General features: G+C 37.1%; 1 protein-coding gene across 4 annotated transcripts in view; it reads right to left on the bottom strand.

The window, feature by feature from the left end:
* rapgef4a (Rap guanine nucleotide exchange factor 4a) overlaps positions 1-22,299 on the bottom strand; it is a 41,099-nt gene that overhangs the window by 10,751 nt on the left and 8,049 nt on the right. For 2 of the 4 annotated variants that reach the window (XM_037686461.1, XM_037686462.1), the window contains exons 4-15: positions 19,454-19,600; positions 8,455-8,527; positions 5,580-5,644; positions 4,702-4,752; positions 4,516-4,622; positions 2,519-2,640; positions 2,258-2,441; positions 2,096-2,180; positions 1,872-1,932; positions 1,698-1,774; positions 1,471-1,617; positions 474-577 (exon numbers count right to left, since the gene is read on the bottom strand). In XM_037686461.1, coding sequence (XP_037542389.1) covers positions 474-577; positions 1,471-1,617; positions 1,698-1,774; positions 1,872-1,932; positions 2,096-2,180; positions 2,258-2,441; positions 2,519-2,640; positions 4,516-4,622; positions 4,702-4,752; positions 5,580-5,644; positions 8,455-8,527; positions 19,454-19,600 — 1,223 coding nt within the window. Of the gene's footprint in view, positions 1-473; positions 578-1,470; positions 1,618-1,697; positions 1,775-1,871; positions 1,933-2,095; positions 2,181-2,257; positions 2,442-2,518; positions 2,641-4,515; positions 4,623-4,701; positions 4,753-5,579; positions 5,645-8,454; positions 8,528-9,306; positions 9,357-19,440; positions 19,601-22,299 lie in introns of all 4 variants that reach the window. The other 2 variants (XM_037686463.1, XM_037686464.1) reach the window with 2 other exon arrangements.

The following is a 22,299-nucleotide window of genomic DNA, read 5'->3' as shown; positions in this document are numbered from 1 at the left end:
GTCACAGTATGTATATTGGTCAATAAATATGTGTGTGTTTGTAGAGCTGTGTTTTTGTGTATCTGTTTTTGTGTGTGTATGTATATTTATATATATATATATATATATACGCACACACACACACCGGTATATATACTGAGCCTTTTTGCATTGTAGCATCATATGGTAAACTAGGTAGCTCAAAGTCGAGCTCTATTATTATTTTTTTTATTATTGACCAATATCTTTAAATAGTATACTTAATAACAAAAAATAAATTAAAAAACAAAAGCAACACTGATTTTAGGCTATCCTTCTGATTTGGACACATTTTGTCCAAAGCTTTGCATTTTTTATGGTTTTGTCTTTGAATATTAATTAGAATTTCCAAGAATTTACAAGTAAGAAAGAAAGCAAACTCCATGATTTGAGTCTGGGTCTACATTTACAGCTTTGTTCAACACATATGTCTGGCTGTGTAGCGGGACATTTACTTGTAATGAGATGCAGAGGATCCATGGACGGAGTTTCGACTCTTCTCCAGCACCAGAACATCTTGACCATGCTCCTTCAGACGGACAGTGTTTGCCTCCACATCCTCCACAGCACACACACAAAAACACACAAGCACATAAAGTTAATACATTAAAGAGACTTTTCATTTTGTAGAGAAATGTCCACTATACATGCTAACAGATCATGTTTTATAAACTTGTTTAAATCTGGATAAAGGCTTACATAAACTTTTTGCACACAAAAAAACCACAATTAATACAAGTGATCTTTAAACATCAAATAACAATCGTTTTAATATTCTATCGTCTTTGAGTGAAGAAATAAACATTACTGAAATATGATGATGTCATTACATTTAAAATGTGCTCAATTGTACAAATATGTTTTGTTGTGAGCATGTATCTTCTATTTTCTTTGTTTGATGCTATGATTTCCTTTAAATAGTAAAGTATGTTTTGACAATAAAAGTATATTATATTATATTATAAGAGTCCTCGAGGCTCAATGGGATTTACCTGTATAAATAAAGGTTGATTGATTGATATTTAAAAGAATAAAAAGGAAACATTAGGTTAAATTCTGAGGCATCTGCAGCGCATCAGTCATGAACGTTTTATTTAGTTATATTTGACTTTTAGCAGTAAACATTTTATTTGGCATCCCAGATGGAAGTTTTCCACACAGCAAATTTGCATCTGCAGCTAATCAAGTCCAACAGACGGGTCATTATAAGCAACTTATAAAGCTTGAACGTTATTTAAGACTTATGTTGGTGTAGATTTTTAGCCTCACGTGGAAATAAATGCTTTAGAAATAGGCAACAACAGGAAAGAATGTCCAGTTACCTTTAATTCAAGCGCATAAGATCATTTTTGAAAAAAGTGCATTTTGTGTTGCAGTGTTCCATAAATGCCAGCAGGGGGTAGTAGAGTCATATAGGGTTATTAAAACTATACCAGTTAACCTGAAACCCACCCTTAAAATCCTGTTGAAGTCGTCTTTGTCCACTCTTAGGAAGTGACAGTTGTCCTCTCGCAGGACGATGGAAGCAGCACGGGGAGCGTCGTTGACGAGTGCCAGCTTCCCAAAGTCATCTCCTTCATGAAGAGTGCACACCACACCCTGTGCAGGAAAGAGTACGGATCACTTATAGAGTCAAAACCCTGATCAGAGAGACAAACTGTCTTTAAAAATATACTTACTTTCCCATAGATGACCACATTGACTGAACCCTTTAGAATAATGTACCAGGATGTGCCCTCCTCCCCCTGGTTGAACACTGAGGTTAGATGAACAAAACAAGCTTTAGTGGTACCCTAACCTAATAATGATGATCATTATTTAATGATCACCAGGTTGACGATGATTAAACTTACACACAGTCCCTGCCTTTGAGTGGGACTCAAAGATAAGAACTCCAGCCAGTTGTCTCTTTACCTGTGAACACAAAACTTTGAGTTAACACACAGATATTCAGACCACTACAAAAGGAGTACGAGTAATAAAAACATGTATACGGGTGTTTTCTTGTCACCACAAAAATGTCTGATTAGAGCTCAAAACCTCACGTCTGCACACAAAATGCAGACGTTGAACTCACGCTGGTGGACAGGTGAGATAAGGCCTTTATGTGCAGCAGCTCTTCATAAATGATCTCCAACTCATGTGCTGTCCTTTCAGAGAGACTGGAACACAGGAAACTTGTTACAAACAAACCCAGTCGCTATGTTTAGCTTTAGGTTTAGCTGCTTGAAAGCCGTACGGTTTCCTCAGAATCATCCTCATAAGGGCGTCCGGTCCAATCTGTGAGAGGAAGAGCAGAGTGTCCTGCAGCTTCTCCTGGCTCTCCCTCCTCTCCTCCTCGTTGGGGACAGGAGCGTCCTCCTGCTCATCATCCAGGAAGCGATAGAAGAGGTACTTGTCCTGGAAACTCGTCTCTCCATCCACTGTGTGGCAACAGACAGCAGGACTCGGCTGTAAAAGCTGCGAGATGTGCTCACCGGTGGATGTAAGTGAGTCTCACCGTGGTTCAGAGTGCCCTCCTCCAGCAGCACCTGCCACATGCCCACAGCCTGAATACGAGAGAGGACACAGGAGCTGTGCTGCATCTGCCAGTCGACCATCTCTGTCCCCACACAACACTGCCTGGGAAGATTCAGAAATACTTCTTTAGGTTTAGGCTCACTCAGTAAACATAGTTTTCTAAGTCATTGGTCAGATTTTCTTGTTTGTTCCTGTGACTGTTAGGAATTCAAGGTTTTTGTCTTTGTCCACCTGCCTCCTCCTCCTGCCTGTGTTTAGGTCCTGATTCAACTCACCGTCCACCAAACATGACCTCCTGTGAATGTTTGTACGTTCTGTCCTGCTCCTCAAAAATCTTAGCAGTGATTGTAACAGCTTTTATCTGCCTTTTATCTAAATCAGAGTTATTTTAAAATAAAACCAGGGCTTTCATCTAAATCAGGGGTGCCCAAACTTTTTTCCCTGAGAGGGCCAAATTTAAAATCTATCAGAGGGCTGCGGGCCAAATGAAAACACATAATTCATGAAATGCAAATCCATCTTTAAGTAAAGTCCATTTATTTAATATACAGTTATTTAACCTTTGATTCTGAATAAAGAACATTACAGAACACAAAATATGACAAATAAGTTATATATATATATATATACAAAGTAAGAAATTAAAACACATGTCAAAATTATGGCATTTCAGTGTGTATATGTATATGTAGTGCAAAATGTAAAAAAAAATGCATGTCCAACAGCAACACAACTTAACAGCAACAATAATTTGAACATAAATAAACAGTCCCATACATATGGTAGTTAATGGGCCGACTTATCCATTTAACATTAAAGTCAACCTGTACCCTGTATACATGGTTTTGTTCCACCACATGTGGTGGAACGACAAATAAAGAACCTTGAATCAATGGGTGGAATGGCTGGTGAGAACACATTGATTATTCAAAGGAAATCTTAACACATTAACGAGGACAGCTTGGCGGACCAACTTTGGCCCGCGGGCCCCACTTTGGGCACCTCTGATCTAAATGTATAATTTTCTTATACCACAGTCACCCAACAGACATGGAGCTGAATCATTATTCCTTTGTACCTTGCTAATTGTCTTAATTCTCCTTTTTCTGTGTGCTGAAAAAAAATGCATTGTTTTTTTTAATCCTCATGTTTGTTCATTGTTTTACTTCTTTGTTCATTCAGCTAAAATCACAGGAGACCCAATCAGAGCCAAATTATAATTCTAAACATTACCAAATGAATTAATGGATGTTGTGTTGTGGAACAGTTTAAAACAACTAAGTGAATCATAAAAAAAGTTGAAACAAAGTTTATAGATTTTTTTAACGCATTTGCTTTATATTTTTAATTATTGTTTTAATATTTTTGGACAATTTAAATTTATTATGAATAGATAATACCATTGCTTTGGCGTGTATTTGTGTGTGTGTGTGTTTAAAGTAAGATGTAAGCTTATATATAAAGTTTTTATGATTTTTTTTCTTTATTTTCTTTTAGAAAGGAGGGGAGGGCCGCTTGTAAGCCCATTTTGGTTTTTATCTTTTCCTTTATGTGTATTGTTTCTTTTTTATGCAAACAATAAAATAACAAAAATTAAAATGCCTCATTAATCAGTCTTTCATATTATGTCTGCCTAACAGACATTATGGCTGCCTAACAAAGGCTTAAATTCCATAAATTTGTAAAATTTTACTGTTGTGATGAAGCTGTAAAAAGAAATACTGCATTGTTGTGCATATTTCCAGTCTTGTTTGAAGTTATTGCATGAACTGCCTTTATGCAAACAAACAGTAAATACATTATAAGTGCTTGCACTTTTTACACACTTTGTTGCTTTGTGAAGTTCACCTTTGCTTTCAATATTTATGGGGGGAGGGGGGGGGGGGGGTTGTACTTCATTCACATTTACCCCCTAATTTTCCTTTAATTTATTTCACAAATCAATCAAACCCATTATCAGAGTCATGAGAAGCTAACCTGTATGTGCTCAGGTGGTACTTCCTGTCACAGATCATGTGAGGCGTTCTGGAGAGGATGGCGTTACGGAGGATCTTCCCGGCAGAGAGGATCTTCTCAGAAAGACCCTGCACATAGAAATGCAAGTTTAATCATCACAACAGCAAGAGTCCGAAGGAGCTCTACACACAAAGGATGGATGTGTACCTGAGCTGTGCACCTTGGCTGGACTTTGGCTGGACTTTCAAGGAAAGACTTCTGCAAAACAAAATGAGACGGGAATAAAATGGAAAGTCATTGAAATGTAATAAAGACACTGGAGGACCAAAGCATCTCAGACAAATATGCTTTTCATCTATCACATTTTAATTAATCCATCATCTTCTAATTTCCTTCAAGTTATTTATTTTGAAACTCCTGTTAATTTTTTTTTATTAGTCTCATATAGTCTATGTGAATGTGTGATATCTATTTTATTTTAGTTTTTCATCGTTTCTCCCACGGAGGCCATAAGCTGCAGGACTTTGACCTTTAAAAAGCACTTTGCTTGCCTCAGAAAGCGGTGCAGCTCATGCATTTATGCAAAGGTTTTAAAGCCTCATCTTTTATTTACAAAAAATGAGTTCACTACATCACCACAGCATAAGGGCTTTTTAAATAACTTTAAATGTTAAAGTAAATTAAAGCTCCGTTTATTTGTTAGTTACATTAAAGGCTACAATTTTTTTTTAAAAACTTAACAGAAATGTGTTGTGACTGAACTCCAGGCGTCATACATCTGCAGCGTTATCAGCCAGGAAATGGCTGCAGGACAAAGGTGGGACAGGAACTGATGTGGACGGAGACAAAACTCCAGCCACCGTGTTTATACAGAAACTAAATTTAAACAAAATGTCGTTCTGTACCTATTCTTATCCACTGATAAAGAACTTGGACAAGATACAGAAAAATGTCAGACAGGTGAAGCAGAGTGCACGACACGTGAGCTCATGGTCTTTATTTCTTCTGGGCTTTCATTGTAAGAGCTACACAAAGTATTAAGCTGTGTAGTTTTGTCTAATGTGTTTTTCTGAAAGGTTATTTACCTTATTTGGATGCCTAGAAACTGAAACAAGCTCATTGTTGGTTATGCTCTCCTTTTCTGGCATTCCTGGAAAAAGAAATAATAAATACTGTAAATAAAAAGAGAAAAAGACTAAATAAGACAAACAACAAATGTTGCATGATTCTGATTTAATACAACAAATTTTTGATTAAAAAAAAACACTTTAGACCCAAAACACCAGCATTTTTTGCAGTAAATCAAATTAATTTCAAACTTACTTTCTAGCTAAGTATATCAACACATCAGCTGTTATGTCAGTTTTTTTTAAAGTATATGAGAAAACGAAACAATAACCACGTTCATCTCTGCATCAAGCACTTTTTTTTTTTTTTGCTTGGTTCGTATTACAATTCCTCATTTTTGTGAGCTACAATAAACTGTTTTTCCTTAAACTGAGTTGAAATTTCAAGTAAAGGTTCATGAAAACCAAATTAATAATTTACAATTTGAACCAATGTGGCTGTTTTAAAGTAAACACAGAGACAATCAGTGTTTTTCTTCACACAAAAAAAGTTTTATTGCAATAAAACTTTCATTTTGTGCAGCTATCATACTACCAACTTTTTAAAAAATCCAAAACATTTTATTTTAGTGGAATTTTTTTTTTCTAGAAATACAATTTGAATTATTTTAAAGGATTGTGGCATACAACACGTTTGAAACATCATTCTCAGTTAATGTAATTTTGACTTTTAAGATTATTTTCTTGCCATTCTTACATTTAACAGATTTTTAACACATAAAACAGAAGAAGCAAAAAAAAACTCAAATAAAAAAAATAATAACTCCGAGGTTTTTTGTTAAACTGTGAGTGAAATAAACTGTTAAGAGTCTGACTTCAGTCGCCTCATTCATGAAGAGTCATGTGGCTTCATGTGCTCCATCCATCAAAGTGTCACATCTGTTCAGTCACATCAGCAGCATGCACAGTGGGCATGTAAAAATGAATTCAAGCCAAGAGTTTTGTCCAAAAACAAAATCCGATGCGACTGTTTTAAAGCTGGACTATTTCATAGTGGAATAAATAATTTAAGACTTTAAAAGTCAGCATAAATTTTGAACACCAAAGAGCTGTAAGCGAGCAGGAGCGTAACTGACTGAGCTGTTAAAAACTGGTCGAATTTATTTAATCACTACTGCTTCACCGAGCTGCTTCAGACGGGAGAGTGCTGTAATCCAAATCCAAATGAGCTTGTCTGCATGTACTGCAAAAATAATCTCCTTTACGATGTGGCTCCAAAGCATGGCAAAACCTAAAGCAGAATCTTTTACAACCAATTCTAAAAGATCAAATCCTTAATTGGGTAGAACAGATGATAAAATATAGATTTTTGCACAGGTGAAACAGAAAAAGCCATCTTTGTGTTAATCAGTCATAACAGCATACAGCAAACTAACATTTGTTAACCCAGCAGATTCTGGATTGCCTCACTGCTCTTCATCATTTTTATGATCTATGACAATAAATCAAGTTACAGTGATTCCCTGCCTGAGCAAGGCCAAGCCAATATTGAGTTAACGTGCAAAGCATGAATCAGTTTTTATCAAAATGTTAGAAGAAAAACAGGATCACACTGAAATTAGGACGTGAATATTACAGCACTGAGTTCTCTTTAAGAACAAGAAATGCTTGTGAATATGTTAAACAACTAAAAAAAACTCCATTTGTGTTGGATGTTTTTTCTTTCCATTTAAAAATGTAACTATAATTTTAGCTACTCTGTTTTTTAACTGCATCTTTTTTTTTATTCAAACATTTAGAACAGATGCAAAACATATAAAAAGAGACTGTTAGCTATAATGTAATTTTGCCATGTTTGTCATAAAATCTTTGAAGAAGCATTATTTCTCTGCCTGCCTGGATTTTTCCTATTTGATGGAGGTCATTTGGGAGCCCTGCTCCAGCAGCTCTGCTGGTTTCCACGAATTAAAACTCTTGACATTATAATAATCTGCTTCTTGCATGCCTGCCTTTGGGTTCTTCCAGCACAACTCATAACAAAAAACTGGCACCTCCAGTGAAGCTAAATGGAACAAGTTTTGTAGTTTTACTCAACTGCCCTATAGAAAAATCAACAGCTGCATCCAATTCAATTCATTTCAATTCAGTTTATTTATATAGCGCCAAGTCACAACAATAGTCATCTCAGGGCACTGAACAGAAACATTCATATATAAAAATAATAATTTAACATTATTTATTTGAGGAGTAGACTGCTTTGAGTTTAACTTCATTGCAGACTCTAATCTTGAGCAAGCATGAAGGCGACAGTGGAAAGGAAAAACTCCCTCATGAGGAAGAAACCTTTAGCAGAACCAGGCTCAGCAGCCATCTGCTTCAACCGGCTGGGTTTGAGAGGAACAGATACACAATAGCAGGTCAAGAGTCACATGTTAAGATAGAAATAGTATCAAATGAAAACTATTCAATTTTAACAATTCGTTAAGGAAATGAGGTCAATTTGTCCTTCAGTAGTCTAAGCCTATAGCAGCATAACAAGCCAATCCTAATTATAGGATTTATCAAAAAGGAAAGTCTTAAGCCCCGTCTTAAAACTGGACAATGTGTCAGCCTCACAGACATAAACTGGAAGTTGGTTCCACAAGAGAGGAGCCTGATAACTGAAAGATCCTCCTCCCATTCTGCTTTTGGAAACTCTAGGAACCACAAGTAAGCCTGCAGTCTGAGAGCAAAGTGCTCTGTTAGGAAAATATGGAACAATACAATCTCTAGTATAAGATGGAGCTAGGTTGTTGAGAGCTTTGTAGGTTAGAAGTAAGATTCAGTTCTTAATTTAACAGGGAGCCAGTGGAGAGAAGGATCCACAGATTAGCAGCACCTTTAGGTTACTTACTGTCAGAACCACCACTGCTTTCCATCACGCCATATGGTGGGGCAAGTAGTCCAGCCATGAAGTGATGATATTTCTACAAAAACAAACGCAATAAATTAAAAATAAACACAAGAACAAATCACAGGTCTACAGTTACTAAAATCATCTCATAAAGAGAAAAGACAAAGCCATTTTTCTCTTTTCCTCCCAAAGATTTGTGTCTCCCACTGTCTCTTATTAGTCTAATGAAGGCAGCAGCCCACAGGGGAAACAATTCTCTCCATCTGTCATCGTGTCTTCTGGCTGTGAAGACAAGAAAAAATCAGCAAGTGTTTGGGATATTTGTTGCTATTTTATCCTAATTAGTTCCAACCCTAAGCATGGCTCGCAGACGAAACAAACAACAAATCTGAAAATGCAAAACTGGCATTAATAACGGCGCTGTTCTCTTTCACCTCGTTTCTTGTTCACTTCTTGGGCTTTTTAACTTGTCATCTTGTATTTCTCTTTGCTAATATCTCAAACTGGGCAAACTAGAAAGAGCCAAAAGCTAAACAGAGCAAAGAAAATCAAAAGGTCTGCCTTCGGATCCTCCTGTGCCCAGCAGCAGCAGCGCAGATATTACATAACGACATCATGCTGCTCCCGTGCATTCATGCAAATGTCATGATTTTATGACGCTATTGCAACAAGATGTCTAATCAAATGCAACCACTGAGCCACAAATAAGACAAGATCATGGGTACAAATTTTAAGACTTTTAAATAATTCAACAAAAATAAGGTTGCACAAACAAACAATATGAAACTCTGGACACCCTGGATGTTAACAGCATAGTTTCCTTTGGGAATATTTACAGAATTATCTATTTACCTTAATATTTTCATGTACTGTATTTTTCGGCCTATAAGTTATGTTTGGTTTTTTGGTTTTTTTTTTTTTTTTTGCATAATTTGCATGCCCTGCGACTTATAGGCTGAATCAACATATTTATGGATATTTTTCTCGTATAAACCAAATTTTGGCGGCGATATGACCGTTTTCATTCATTCTGACTGAAAATATTGAACACTACCATTTTCAGCCACTAGATGGCACTCAAATAGTATGACATGCCGTTGTATCATGTAATAGGTAAAAGTGGCTATTAATGACACAATCGGCTTGCCAAAGCCAGCTGCCGTCGTCTGCCTGGAGCAAACGAATCAGCTTCATTTTGCTTCACCACCCCAACAAAATGCATCTGATTTGACTGTCAAAGTGCATTTATTAAGGAAAGTTCGACTGAGACACACCTTTGCTATAAAGTTGAGCTAACAAATAATTGTTTTAGGTGGTTATCTTGTTAAATTTCGAAGAAATGAAAAGCGAGTCGCCCTCTGCACGTTCATGTTTCCGTGTATCGGCTTTTGAAAATGCAGCTGATTTGACCACTGGAGTGCATTTATTAAGCAAAAATTAGACTGAGACACACCTTTACTATCATTTTGAGCAAACAAAAAATTGTTTTTAAGTGTTAAACTTGTTCAATTTTTGTTAAAGTCCTCCTGTGCACGCTTGCGCGGCCGCCCATCGATTTTTGGCACAACACCGACCCACATTTCCGGTTGTCAGCGGTGACGTGTAACAAACGCGACGAGTCAGCGGTGACGCATAATAGATGCGACGTATACGGCGAAGCGACATATTTATAGATTTTTCCACTTTATTAGACATATTTGGACTGATGCGACTTATAGGGCAGTGCGACGTGTACGGCAGAAAATATGGTAATACCATGATAACATATAACATGATAAATATATGGGTAAAATGTGAGAACATTTTGCTATAAAATGAAAGAGGTTTTGTTAGAAACAATATAATTTACCAACTATTTCACAGTATTTTTTTTTTTTTTTTGAGTGGCATCAATAGAATTCGATAAACCGATAATAAGGATAGCTCATTATAAATTTGAAATCCATTTTGTAGTGAATACTTCAGCATTTTTACAAGACGTGAAAAATTACACAAGTTAATCTGAGTATTCCTTTTGATGAGTTGAGATTTTACACCACTCTAATATTCAATCATGTGCAAAATTGTATTTTCTGACTGAAATTTGCCCGGTAGATTGATGACTGGAGACTACCGAAGGATAGACAGCAAACACAAAGTGATTATGTGCTGCTGCAGCTCTGCTCAAGTCAATAAAAAGCCGATTGAGAACCACTTAGTGCCACGCTAATAACCTTTACCTTTTTATCTTCTGCTCAGTGGAGACTGAAGGAAAGCAAGGACTCTAGATGTGTTCCTCTGATGCCAAAGGACTCGTGGTCATGTTTTAAATCTAATTCTGCTCTCTGATGTCACTGAATCACTTCAGATGCCGCCATAGGGAACCTGAAGCCCCAAAAAGACATCAGTGACCTCATATTTTTTTAAATGAGAGGTGACCTGCTGCTGATCGAAACTCATCGTGTGAGATTGTTATATGCAAACAAAAGATTGAATCATTCAAATTTAATTAATGCAAACACACTAAAGCCATCAGAGCCAATTTAGCAGCCCTATTAATCTTTGTTAACAATTATAGGTTTTAGGATTAGGGAGGGAGCACTTTAAACTGAAGAGCGCGAATGATCTCAGACTGAGACAATAAAGCCTCTGCTCCCTCGAGACAGGACCTGGTGCTTTGTGGAGATTTAAAGAAAGAGTAGGTTCAGTGTTTAGTGTACAACAAGCATACTGGTTTTGTTTAGTCAGTATTGATGATTTTGCTTCTTGTGATATAGAACCATCACCTAAATAATTTTTTAAACCTTCTAAAATAGGCAAATATTAGATCTAACGTCCCTGAGTTCAGCTTTAAACGGAGATCCTATGTTGAGAAAAGATGGAGATACAGCCATTTTTGGTCTAAACTTTAAAATAACTTTACATAAGATTTCATGTGACAACATGAAATTTCACTCAATCGCTTAGCCCTTAAGTCTGATAGGAATTTTTTTTCGCCTCCAATTCCTACATGTGTCAGTTTATCACTTTTATTGTCTGTCCAAACAGGTCTCACTTGTAAATGAGTCTTTGAGGCTCAATGTGACTTATCTGTTTCAATAAAGGTTGAATGAATGAATGAAAAGTATGTGTTGGGGCTGACTCTCAGCTGCTACCACACTAAAGAAGTAGCTCAGTACTGACTGAACCATTGTTGTGTTTGCTTAAGATGGTTTGCTGTGCTGGTCATCTTGGATTGAATTGACCCCCAAAGGTCAGTGAGTTGTAGATGTACACGCAGTGACCAGTTTCTGAAAGTTTCACTAAAATCTGTCAAGTGACTCGGGGGATAATTTGCTAACAGACAGATATGGTTGACTAAAAAAAATATATATATTCAAGTTTTAAATAAAGTATGTTCACACTCAAAGCATATGATGAGAATGGCTGTCAGCTTTTACCACACCAAAATGTAGCTCTGTATCTTTAAATCAACTACTATAGCTGGTTTTTGTGTTCAAGGCTGATTAGTTAAAGTGGCCAGAGTCAGACTTTTTTTTAAATCTTTTAGTTGTTACTGGAAACACAAATGTGCTGGGACTCAGGCAGCCCTGAAAAAGTCTAATATGGACTGGGAATAACAATGAATTAGACTGAATGAAAGAGGTCCGTCAGGTAATCCTGCAAAGTTTGACATCAATCATTAATGTGGCTCAGAAAGTTTTCTTTGGTTAAACCTCATTACTCAGACAGATTTGATCCTATTTTTCATGATACATTAAGACAGATACAAAACTTTACATTTCACTACATTAAAAAAACAATAGAAAAACTAACTTTCCAAATATAAACCTTCAACTTTAAGTGAAACCTTAAAAACAGCATAAAGGCATAAATCTTGTGATTTTCCAAGACGTCACATTTGGCGTACGCGCTGAGAATGACTTTCAGCTTTAACCACACCATATTATAGCTCAATACCTTTAAAACTGATTGAATTAATAATTTATTTTTCAACAAAATTGTGTTCAGCTGTGGTCACTTACTGATTGTTCAACCGATACAAAACTAAAAAAAAAGAGAAACATTGCCGTTTATGTCAATAGGGAAGGATTTGTGTGCTCAATGGGTAAATTCTCAGAACTAATCTTTGTTTAGTAAAAGACTGATGAAAATTCTGATTATTAAAATGCTTCATTGTTGCACTTGACTGATCTCAGCTGCAAAATGTTCTGAGTGAAAAAATGTAATTTTCATCCTAATCTCCACAATTTTTATCCTCAAGGGGTAGATTCAGGACTGTGTGCAGTCTTCTGTTTTCCTCTAATAAAATTCTGTAATTTTGAGTATTTATTTGTCAATTAACAGCAACAAAAAAGACACATACATCCTAAAATTTACATCTTATTTAACCTATTTTACCTAACTGAAGCCATCTACCAGTAAAACTGTGTAAACAAGTTCAAAACACGTTGTTTATTTAACTGATTTACACAAAGAATATCCTGTAAAGAGTCGACTTTATGTCCAGGATAAAGTCAGATCATCTGCGTCCTCCCACATCTCAGTTTAAAATCAGTCGTTCATGCTCGAGTATCTTTGTGCATCGTGGAGCATGAACAGATTACATAATCTATGTGGTAAAAACTGTTCTTTAAGTGTTCATTCTGAACGTTTGCAGGCATATTTCATGACACTTGGGGAAAACAAGTTGAAGAAAACACTTTCAGGTGTTTGATTTTTATCTTTGTTCGGCTGTTTCTGTTAAATTTGACCAGTTCAAGTTTATTAAATGAGAGGAAATACAATAACTTAAACATCTGAACTGCATTGGAAACAACGAACGTCCAGAAATCAAAGGTCAGCTGAAGTTCTCACGCAGCAAATTCATTTTAACATTAAAATAGAGCAGAATTACCTAAAGATGTTTTGAGAATCTCACACAGCCAGTTGTTGAAGGTAATGTCCACATCCTAATCCAGGAGATCACAAAGACTCCAAGCATGAACATACAGTTTTTAGTCTCCTATAGGATCACTAATCTCGTGGGTCCAACATAATCCAGCTGCACCTTGGAGCGTCTCTGAGAGCAGAGTGAGCAGAGAGCTGAGCATGGAGACCGTCAGCTGCTGGGAGATGATAACTCCAGTCACTGAGCTCCCAGCAGAGCATGCTCAGTCTCTCTGCATGTCCTCTGTCGGTCACACAGACACAGAGGGCGTGCTCAGTTTGCAGCACAACATCCCTAAATAAGTGTTCAAGCAGAGTGAGGTCAGTGGATGGGAAGAACAATCAGGAACCAAAGAACATTGTGCAGCTTTCTGCTGACCTGCAGCTCTGCAGGAGCACGTTTGATGAATTATGAATTACGTGATTCACAGCACACACAAAACATTAATGAACTAAATCTGGTTAGGATTTGTGTTGTTTAAAATCAACATTTGAGTGCAAATTTAGCTTCAAATAAACTTCTAAGACAGACAATTTAATAATTTTATATTTAGTTGCAAGGGTCCAAAAACTTTGATATTCTCCTTTATGTTTTACCACCATCAGAAAAAAAAATGTTCTTTTTGATTAAATTGTTATGTTGAACAAATATACTTTATTATTTTCAGTTGTAACCCCACAAAATGTTTTTTACATCAAGCTAATTGAGCTTTCGTCAAAAATGTACATAAGAAATTGTGTTTAAATCTTCTAACACTAATAAAATATTACAAAAAAACTACTTTATATTTAATGTACATGCTTAGTACTGTAAATAATGTAAAAAGAACAAAATACCTGCTTGATTCATTTTTTCTGGAAACTAAAACTGTATAAAATTAGACAAGCATTAGGATGTGTGTAATGTGATACATTATTTATGAAAAGGTCTGTATGTGTAGAAATGTATGGATGTGAGCTGAGGGTTAAAACGAAAAAAAAAGGTTACGTGTGCACATGAAGGACAATTTGACATTAGCGTAGCAGAGTGGATTATAATGAAATCAGTGCTGTCCTACAATGGCCTGGTTATTTACTAGATAAAGTGATTTAAATACAACAGAAATGGTTCCAGTTGTGTGTGAAACAGTAATAAAGAAAATAAGTATGGTAAGTTAACAAAGGGTGTCAGTCCTTAAGCTCATTAAAAGTTTAATCTGCAAATACAAATAAATAAAAAATGATTTGCTTTTTGTTTGGAACTAATTATATTGCTATTTCACCAAAAAATGTCTGCATGTTTTTGCTTTAAACTGCTGAAAATGAAGTAATGTGCTGTTGTAGTGCACTGATCGGGGGCAGAGATGTGGTGTTAAATATGTCAAAACCTTATTTCAAGACAGCTCTGAACAACTTCTGACTGTTTTTATTTCATTATTATTAAGATGCAAATACCCTAAAAGATACAGCGTGTACCACAGAGAGCAGAGAACTTCTTCATGTTTGACCTTGTTACTTATTAGACACAGACAGCTGCAGTGAACTTTCTGAGCAGCAAAGAAATTAAAGATTTTTTTTGTTTGTTTAAAAGTAAAATATATTTGAGTCTTTCAGGTGCAATGAATGATATCTATGTGTTATCTATTGGATGAATTAGTTTTCACAGCCCTTGATAAGAATTGTACATCCGTTACTGTAAACACTGACTCCATGTTCACATACTGCAACGTCTTTTTGAACCGAACCATTTCATAAATATTTAAAGTAAACTTAGAGTAAATGCTAGAAGAATAAGTGGACAGCCAGAAATAAGAAAAAATAAAAGTCCTTCGGGGACTGGTGTAGCGGGTCTCAGCTGGTCTCAGAAACATGAGGGTCGTTCTGTGAGGAGACGGCTTGGTAACATCTGGAAACATATGTCGCCCTTTCCCTTCTCTCCAACCCAGTTAGCTGCTGTTCTCTGCTCACCGTGGCTGCAGGGATGTAACAAATGACTCAGTATAGATTATCATTTTTCATGCATCACAAAGCCCAGTTCAGATTACATCAAACCCATGTTGAAATGATCTGAAATGATCAACTGCATCTTTTTACAGGGATTATTCTCGAGTTTGTTGCCAGCCGTGAACAAACGTTTTCTTGTGACAAATTATATAAAATAGAATGACGCATACTCAACGTTTGTGAACTTGTACAAACTGAAACATGCTGAGAGCAGTCAACGTTGAGTACATCAAGACAGTATCTGAATTCTTCACTTGAAACACAACCATTCGAGTCAGACGATAGAAGATCGATGTAAGGATGCTGATGCTGTCAGCATTTTTAGCTGAAGGACGCTAAGAAAGCTCTCAGAGAGTCAATATCTCATTTAGGCAACATCAACCTGAACTTCATCCACACTAGAAGGTAGAAAACTGCATATTTGACACAAAAACACAACATAATAAAGTGTAGATTATATGAAGCGTGTTTTTTATTCAAATAAGTGCAAAGATAATTTCATTTCAGATGAATAGAGAAGAAATTGTCTATGTTATTAGTGTTTAGTTGCTCTGACTTTCTGCATGCAGCATCAATGGTTGTACATTATTGCAAACAACATGGATGCATCTGTGAAGGAATAATAAATGCTAAACTAAATGACCAAGTTTTGAAACAAAAATATGCTGCCTTCCAGTCATTATCTTCCAGGAAAGGGTCTAAAAGTCTGCATGTATTTTCACAGTGGGGCGTAGTCAAAGTAAAAAGTAAAAGCTGTCATCTTCAATCATCTCCCATAACAACCATAAACTTTTCTGGTCAGGACATGACACTACTTGGTTGTCACCAACCTTGTTTTCCAATTTGATCCTCACCTTTCCTTTGACTCCCATGTTAAACATCTGTGTAAAAACTTCTGGGTTTTTTTTTTCCAACTAAAACTTTGCAAGTCTCAGCTCATCACCATCATTCTGATGCTGAAAACGTGTCCATGCCTCTTCCAGACTCTTAACAAAAACTAAAAACAACACATCACACAGGTCCTGCATTCTCTTCATTGGCTTCATGCCTCTGCCAGAATAGAAGATGTGTCTTCTGATACACCACCAGTGTATGGCAATGGTCCTCTCTACCTTAAGGAGCTGCTCATCCAGCACATAAAAATGAATTATCTTCTTTCCAACAACTCAGCCCGTCTTCAAATTCCTTGAAATAAGCTCACAACCATGCTGGACCGAGACTTAGGTGCTGCTGCTCCTCATCACTTCCACACCACCTGAAGGAACTACAGACGGCAGAATCCTTGGAAAAAATAAAATAAAATAAAATTAAACCTTTTTGTTGCTGTTTTTATAGCCCTAACTGAATGTTATGTTGTTTATTTGTCATATGCAGGTTTATACAAGGTCAACAGTGGAATGAAATGTTCAGGATGAGAAGAACTGATTTGACTTGATAAAAAAAAAAAAAAAAAAAAAAACAAGAAATACTAAAGCATGCAATAAGAGTACAAAATAAAGTACCAAAAAAGTTAAAAGAAATATAATGTTTACAAGGTCCAAAAGAAATATAGTAAAAAATAACAACATGGTAGAATATAACAGTGCAGGTAGAATGAATTTGTATGAATAAGTCTTTCACAGGTAGTAATAGGTCTCTCAGGTCTCTCTTGTAAATGAGTCCCCGAGGCTCAATGGGATTAGCCTGTATAAATAAAGGTTGAATGAATATAGCTTAAATGCACGTGATTGCACATAACTAACATAAACTACACAGGTTGTGTGACAAGTTAGTGAGTAAAATGGCGATTAATTGAATTATGATTTAATTTAGTTATATTTATTATTATTATTGCTAATTTATTTGTTTTTTTATGATTCTTGATAGACAGTACTTTTATATTTGTAAATGTAAAGTGCGCTAAAAACTCATCTTTTTAAATCTGCCTTTGCTTAAATTGATTTTGTGCACTTTTTTTTTATTTTGTTTGTTGAAGCACTTTCTGATTTTTATCTTGAGAAGTGCTATAAACATAAAATTTTACTTGCTTACAAATTGATTTTGTTAATATTATTATTATAGTTGTTGTTATATTATTATTATTATTATTATTATTATTATTATTATTATTATTATTAAAAGCATGAAGCTGTGGTAACTCAGTGGTCAGTGCTGCAGTCTTATAATCCTGAGGATATGGGTTCAAGCCCAAGTTGCATCAGGAAGGGGGTCCAGTGTAAAACAAATAGTCAAATCTTTCATGCATGTTCGCTAGCCATGGTGACCCTTGTATAAAGAAGCAGCCAAAAGAAACTTACATACTCCTATTATTAAAAGATTAAGTCAAAAGTTGCAATCCACAATGTCAACTCCAGAGGTGTGACAGATGCATATCACCTGGGGTTGATCATAACAGTGCATGTGCATGAAATAACAAATGACTGTTAACAGAATTACATCAATTATATTATTTTAATGTGCCTTTATTCAAATATTGAGCTTATTCTGATCATTCATTCATTCAACCTTTATTTATACAGGTGAATCATATAGTGAGTGACTGCTTAAATACTGATTGCATGTTTGGCATTCTGTAAGGGAATGCACATCGCCCACTGCCGTTCATGCCAGACATTTACACAAACTATCTTACGATGAGAAAAGATGGTGTTTTGGTCAAACCTTGAAAATATACGACATACAGCAACATGTGCTCATGTCGGGGATGACTGTCTGCTACTACCACATCAAGATTTTAGCTTACTATTTGTAAAAGTTGTGAGCTACAGCTGTTTTTGTGCTTGCTAAGATCAGTTGTGGATGTTCATTTTGATTTTTGATTTATTTTTTTAGGAAGTTTCATTCAAAGATGCTCACAGGTTTATAAAATATTTTGCTAACGGACAGGCAAATGTACTCACAGAGGCAAAAACATTATCGCCCACCTGTCTCCTTTCAGTGACCGGTAATAAAAATATGTTGATATTACTAAAGTTGTAAAGGAGTTTCCTTCCATTAGTAATTAGTAAAGTTTCCTTTCTGTGCTGCACCCCCATCTAGTGATCAAAAGGTTTAAATACAGTAAGCACGTGCAACAAACTTGAAAGCTGAGCAGACAGCTTTGGTTCAGTGTAAGATTTATTCACATTTAATATTTTAGCCAACTGTTCATAAATTAACTTAATTACAACCTGAAACTTTGAAAAAACTTTTAAAATGTAGGATTTTGGGGATGATTGTTAAAATAATGTGCTTTGCTTATGATGTAGTAAGTGCATTAATTTATCTGGATGGCTTAAATAAACCCGAGGCTGCATGTGAGCAACCCACTCAGCTGTTAAGATCTATTTAATTTGTTTGATGGGGCATCTGTGTGCTTTAAGTTACAAGTAAAGATATGTTGCACCAGATTTAGGACACAAACCACTGATTAACGCTTTTTTTATTGTTTCATCAGAGCCTAGTAAATAAAGCATTTTCAAATCATGCTCAGATTTTTAGCCTTAACTATAGCAAAGTGTAACAGATAGAGAGTTTCTGTAGGCAGATACTGTTAAAGTACTTTCATGAGTAATATATTTAATAGTAGTGTGAGAGAGAGAGACTGACACATTCAAGTAGACAGCAAGTGATTTTATTTAGTGTCCGAAGGGTTCAGGTATAAGGGAATTCTTAGTGACAGTAATACTTCATATAATTTCTGAGATCAATCTGTTTTTCTCTTATTTGTTTAGGAGGCCTGCAGGTTAAAGGACTCCAGATGGGTGATAAAGGTGAGTAGAGTGAGTTGGAGAGTGGCAGGACACACAGGAGGTTTCACGGAGAGGTTCTGCTTAGCTGGCACAAGGAGACTGGATGTCCATGAGAAGGAACCACAGAGTCAGGACTAGGAGGCACAAGGAAATGTTAGTTTCTCTTATCTTAGCTCGGGGCTGTAGGGCTGTAACTAGTTACCACTTGGTAGCATGATGTTCCAGCGGAGAGGAACTGGTCCAAACACACCATTAACTTGTCAGCCAGGATCAGGATCAGCTGTGGTGGTATAGATCCACCCTGCCACTCAGGGGCTGCTAGGAAACACTTACAGAAAACACTGGAATCCTACAAGTACACAGGCAACAAAACATACCTCCCACAGTGACCTGAACTCCTTTTGATCAATGCGGAGGAGCTCGCTGAATTCCCGAGTGACAATAGTAGCGTGTCTTGGGGTGTTGTCCAGGATCGACTCCCCGAACGCTGTGCCAGAGCCCAGGGTGCATATAGTAACAGCATCCTACCCAAGAAGAAGACATGGAGCTCAGTGTGGATGGTTAGAGGAAACCTGTCATGAATCACGTCCTTGTATTTAGATCTTTATCACTCTGTTCACTAGCTCTGGTTTCTCAGTTCTGTTCTGCTCTTTTCATTCTCACTCTTTATCTCCTTCTACCTGGTTCTCATGTGTGTGTGTATGTGGAGAACCAGTCTGTCCACTCTGCATGTTGGTGAAGGCTGACTGCACTAATTGTCTGCACTGCAGCCAGCTGACCTGATTATCTCTGACTGGCTGCACCTGTTCTCTCCACCCTTTATAAGCAGCAACCTGTCAACTCTTCGGTGCCCGATAGTTGAACACTCTTAGTAGTTAGTAAATATCTCGCGTTCATGCCTGTAGTCCTTGTTGCCCTCTCTTGTCCCTGTTCAAGTCCTCGCTCCTTGTCTTGCCCTCCACGCTACCTGTCCCTCTTTCTGGTTGTCCTCCCCTTCTTGTTTGGCCTGATCTCTTGGTTCCTTGACCCTCTGCCTGCCTCAACCACGTCTCTTTGGATTGCCCTTTTGGATTTGTTTCTGCATCTGCTCTTGGTACCGACCCACGCCTGCACGACCACCGATCTGCCTGCTCCCCTGGTACTGCCTGACATCTGCTCCTCGTTACTGGACCTTGGAAAGCCTGACCTCCCCTTTTGGATCACGGACTCTGGACACGCAGACAGCTGCGGCCGACTGTCGTCCTTCACCGGACTCAGCCCTTCCAGCAGCTGTAGATCAGAACACGTCCACCTTTCAGGACCCTTGAGATCATCTGAGACGATTGCTCCTGCCATTAACCGACACCAGAACCAGAACCCAGACCAGCACCGAGACCAGCTGTCACTTCCCTCTTAGAAACAATAAACACGTATTATTTATCGTCAGTCTGTTGTGTTGTGATCTTGGTCCAAACCATCACGAGAGTTCCTTACATTAACTTTCAGTTTCTTTACCAAGTTTTCCACATGGAGCTTAAAAGAGAGATGTGAGTCGACCAAGATACCCAAATATTTATAGGAATCAACAAACACAATGGGGACACCATTTGAGGATAAAATCGGAGGAAGAACTGCTGGGACCAACTTCCTATTTGAAAAAAGCATCCCTTTGGTTTTGTCGACATTTAGGACAAGTTTGAGGCGGAACAAATCTGTATGGATGTAGTTGAATGCAGATTTCAAAAGCTGGAAAGCCTTAGCAACAGTTTTAGCTCGACAATAAACAACTGTGTCATCAGCATAGAAATGTATGGATGCATTAGGGATGTTTTTACCTACATTATGTATGTAGATTGTAAAGAGAGGGTGGGTCCTAAGACTGAGCCTTGTGGTACACCATTGTTGAATGTTAAATAACTGGAGGAAGTACCATTATGTTGAACACATTGCCTCTGGTCTGAAAGACAGTTAGAGAACCAACCAATGGTGTGTTCTGAGAAGCCGATTTCTGAGAGCTTATGACACAAGATGTTATGATCCACAGTATCAAAAGCTTTAGACAGGTCTAAGAAAAGTGCAGCACAATAATCCTTAGCATCCAGTGCTTCAACAACATCATTAAGAACCTTCAGTGAAGCAGTGGTTGTGCTGTGTTGTTTCCTGAAACCAGATTGATGTGGAGGTAAGATGTTAAATGAGTCCAGGTAATTTTTGATTTGAGAGTTTATCAGTTTTTCTAGAACCTTGGCTAAAATACAGAGTTTAGAGATTGGTCGATAGTTGTTCAGTGAGGTGGGGTCACCTTCCTTCAGCAACGGAAGAACAAAGGCTGTCTTCCAAGTGTCTGGGATGGAGTTTTGTCTTATGGAGAGATTGAATATGTGGGTCACAGGGACTGTGATGATATGAGCAGCCAGCCTTAAGAAATAAGGTGGAAGTTCATCTGGACCTGCAGATTTTTTAGGGTCAAGATCTTTTAACAGTTTATTGACCTCACTGACTGAGAATGGAGAAAAAGAGAAGGTGTGATTAAATGAGGATTGACTTGTAGGAGGGATGTGGTTTGTAGAAGTTTGATTATTAAGTTAAGTGGCTGATTTTCCATTAGTAACTGTGTCAAATAAAGAACTAGAAGCAACAAAATGTTTGTTGAAACAGTTCAGGATCTCGTGCTTATTTGACACAGGAACAGAGTTAACGAGAAGTTGTGATGGGAGGTCAGATGATTGGGGGGTGCCTGAGAGAGATTTGATGGTTTTCCAGAATCTGTTAGGGTCATTTAGATTTTTGGAGGTCTGAGATAAGAAATAGTTGCGTTTTGCTGCTTTGACAGCAGTTGTGCATTTATTCCTCATCTGTCGAATACTCAACCAATCAGTGTCTGAGTCAGATTTTCTCGCTGTGGCCCAAAGATGATCTCTCCTGTGCATGAGGTCAGCTAGCTCTGGAGTAAACCAGGGGCTGTCTCGTCCCTTTATTCTGAACTGACGAAAAGGAGCATGTTTGTTCACAAAATAAATGAAACTATTATGAAAATAGTTCCAAGCGGAGTTCACGTCACAGAATACGATGCCAGTCAAAGTGAGACAGATCCCAGAGGAATGACTGTTCACAAAAACGTTTCAGATCCCTTTTTTGAATTAATCTGGGCTTAGAAGGTGGATGTTTAATATCTCTCAAAGCCACTGTCTTTCTGTCTTTCAGTCTCTCCGCTGTCAAAGACCCAGCTTTGATTTAAACAAAC

This window comes from Nematolebias whitei, chromosome 13 (assembly GCF_014905685.2).
Source record: "Nematolebias whitei isolate Nwh7 chromosome 13, NemWhi1, whole genome shotgun sequence".
In the NCBI taxonomy this organism is placed as follows: domain Eukaryota; kingdom Metazoa; phylum Chordata; class Actinopteri; order Cyprinodontiformes; family Rivulidae; genus Nematolebias; species Nematolebias whitei.
Note: the sequence above shows the minus strand (reverse complement) of the source record. Positions and strands in the feature narration are given on the sequence as shown.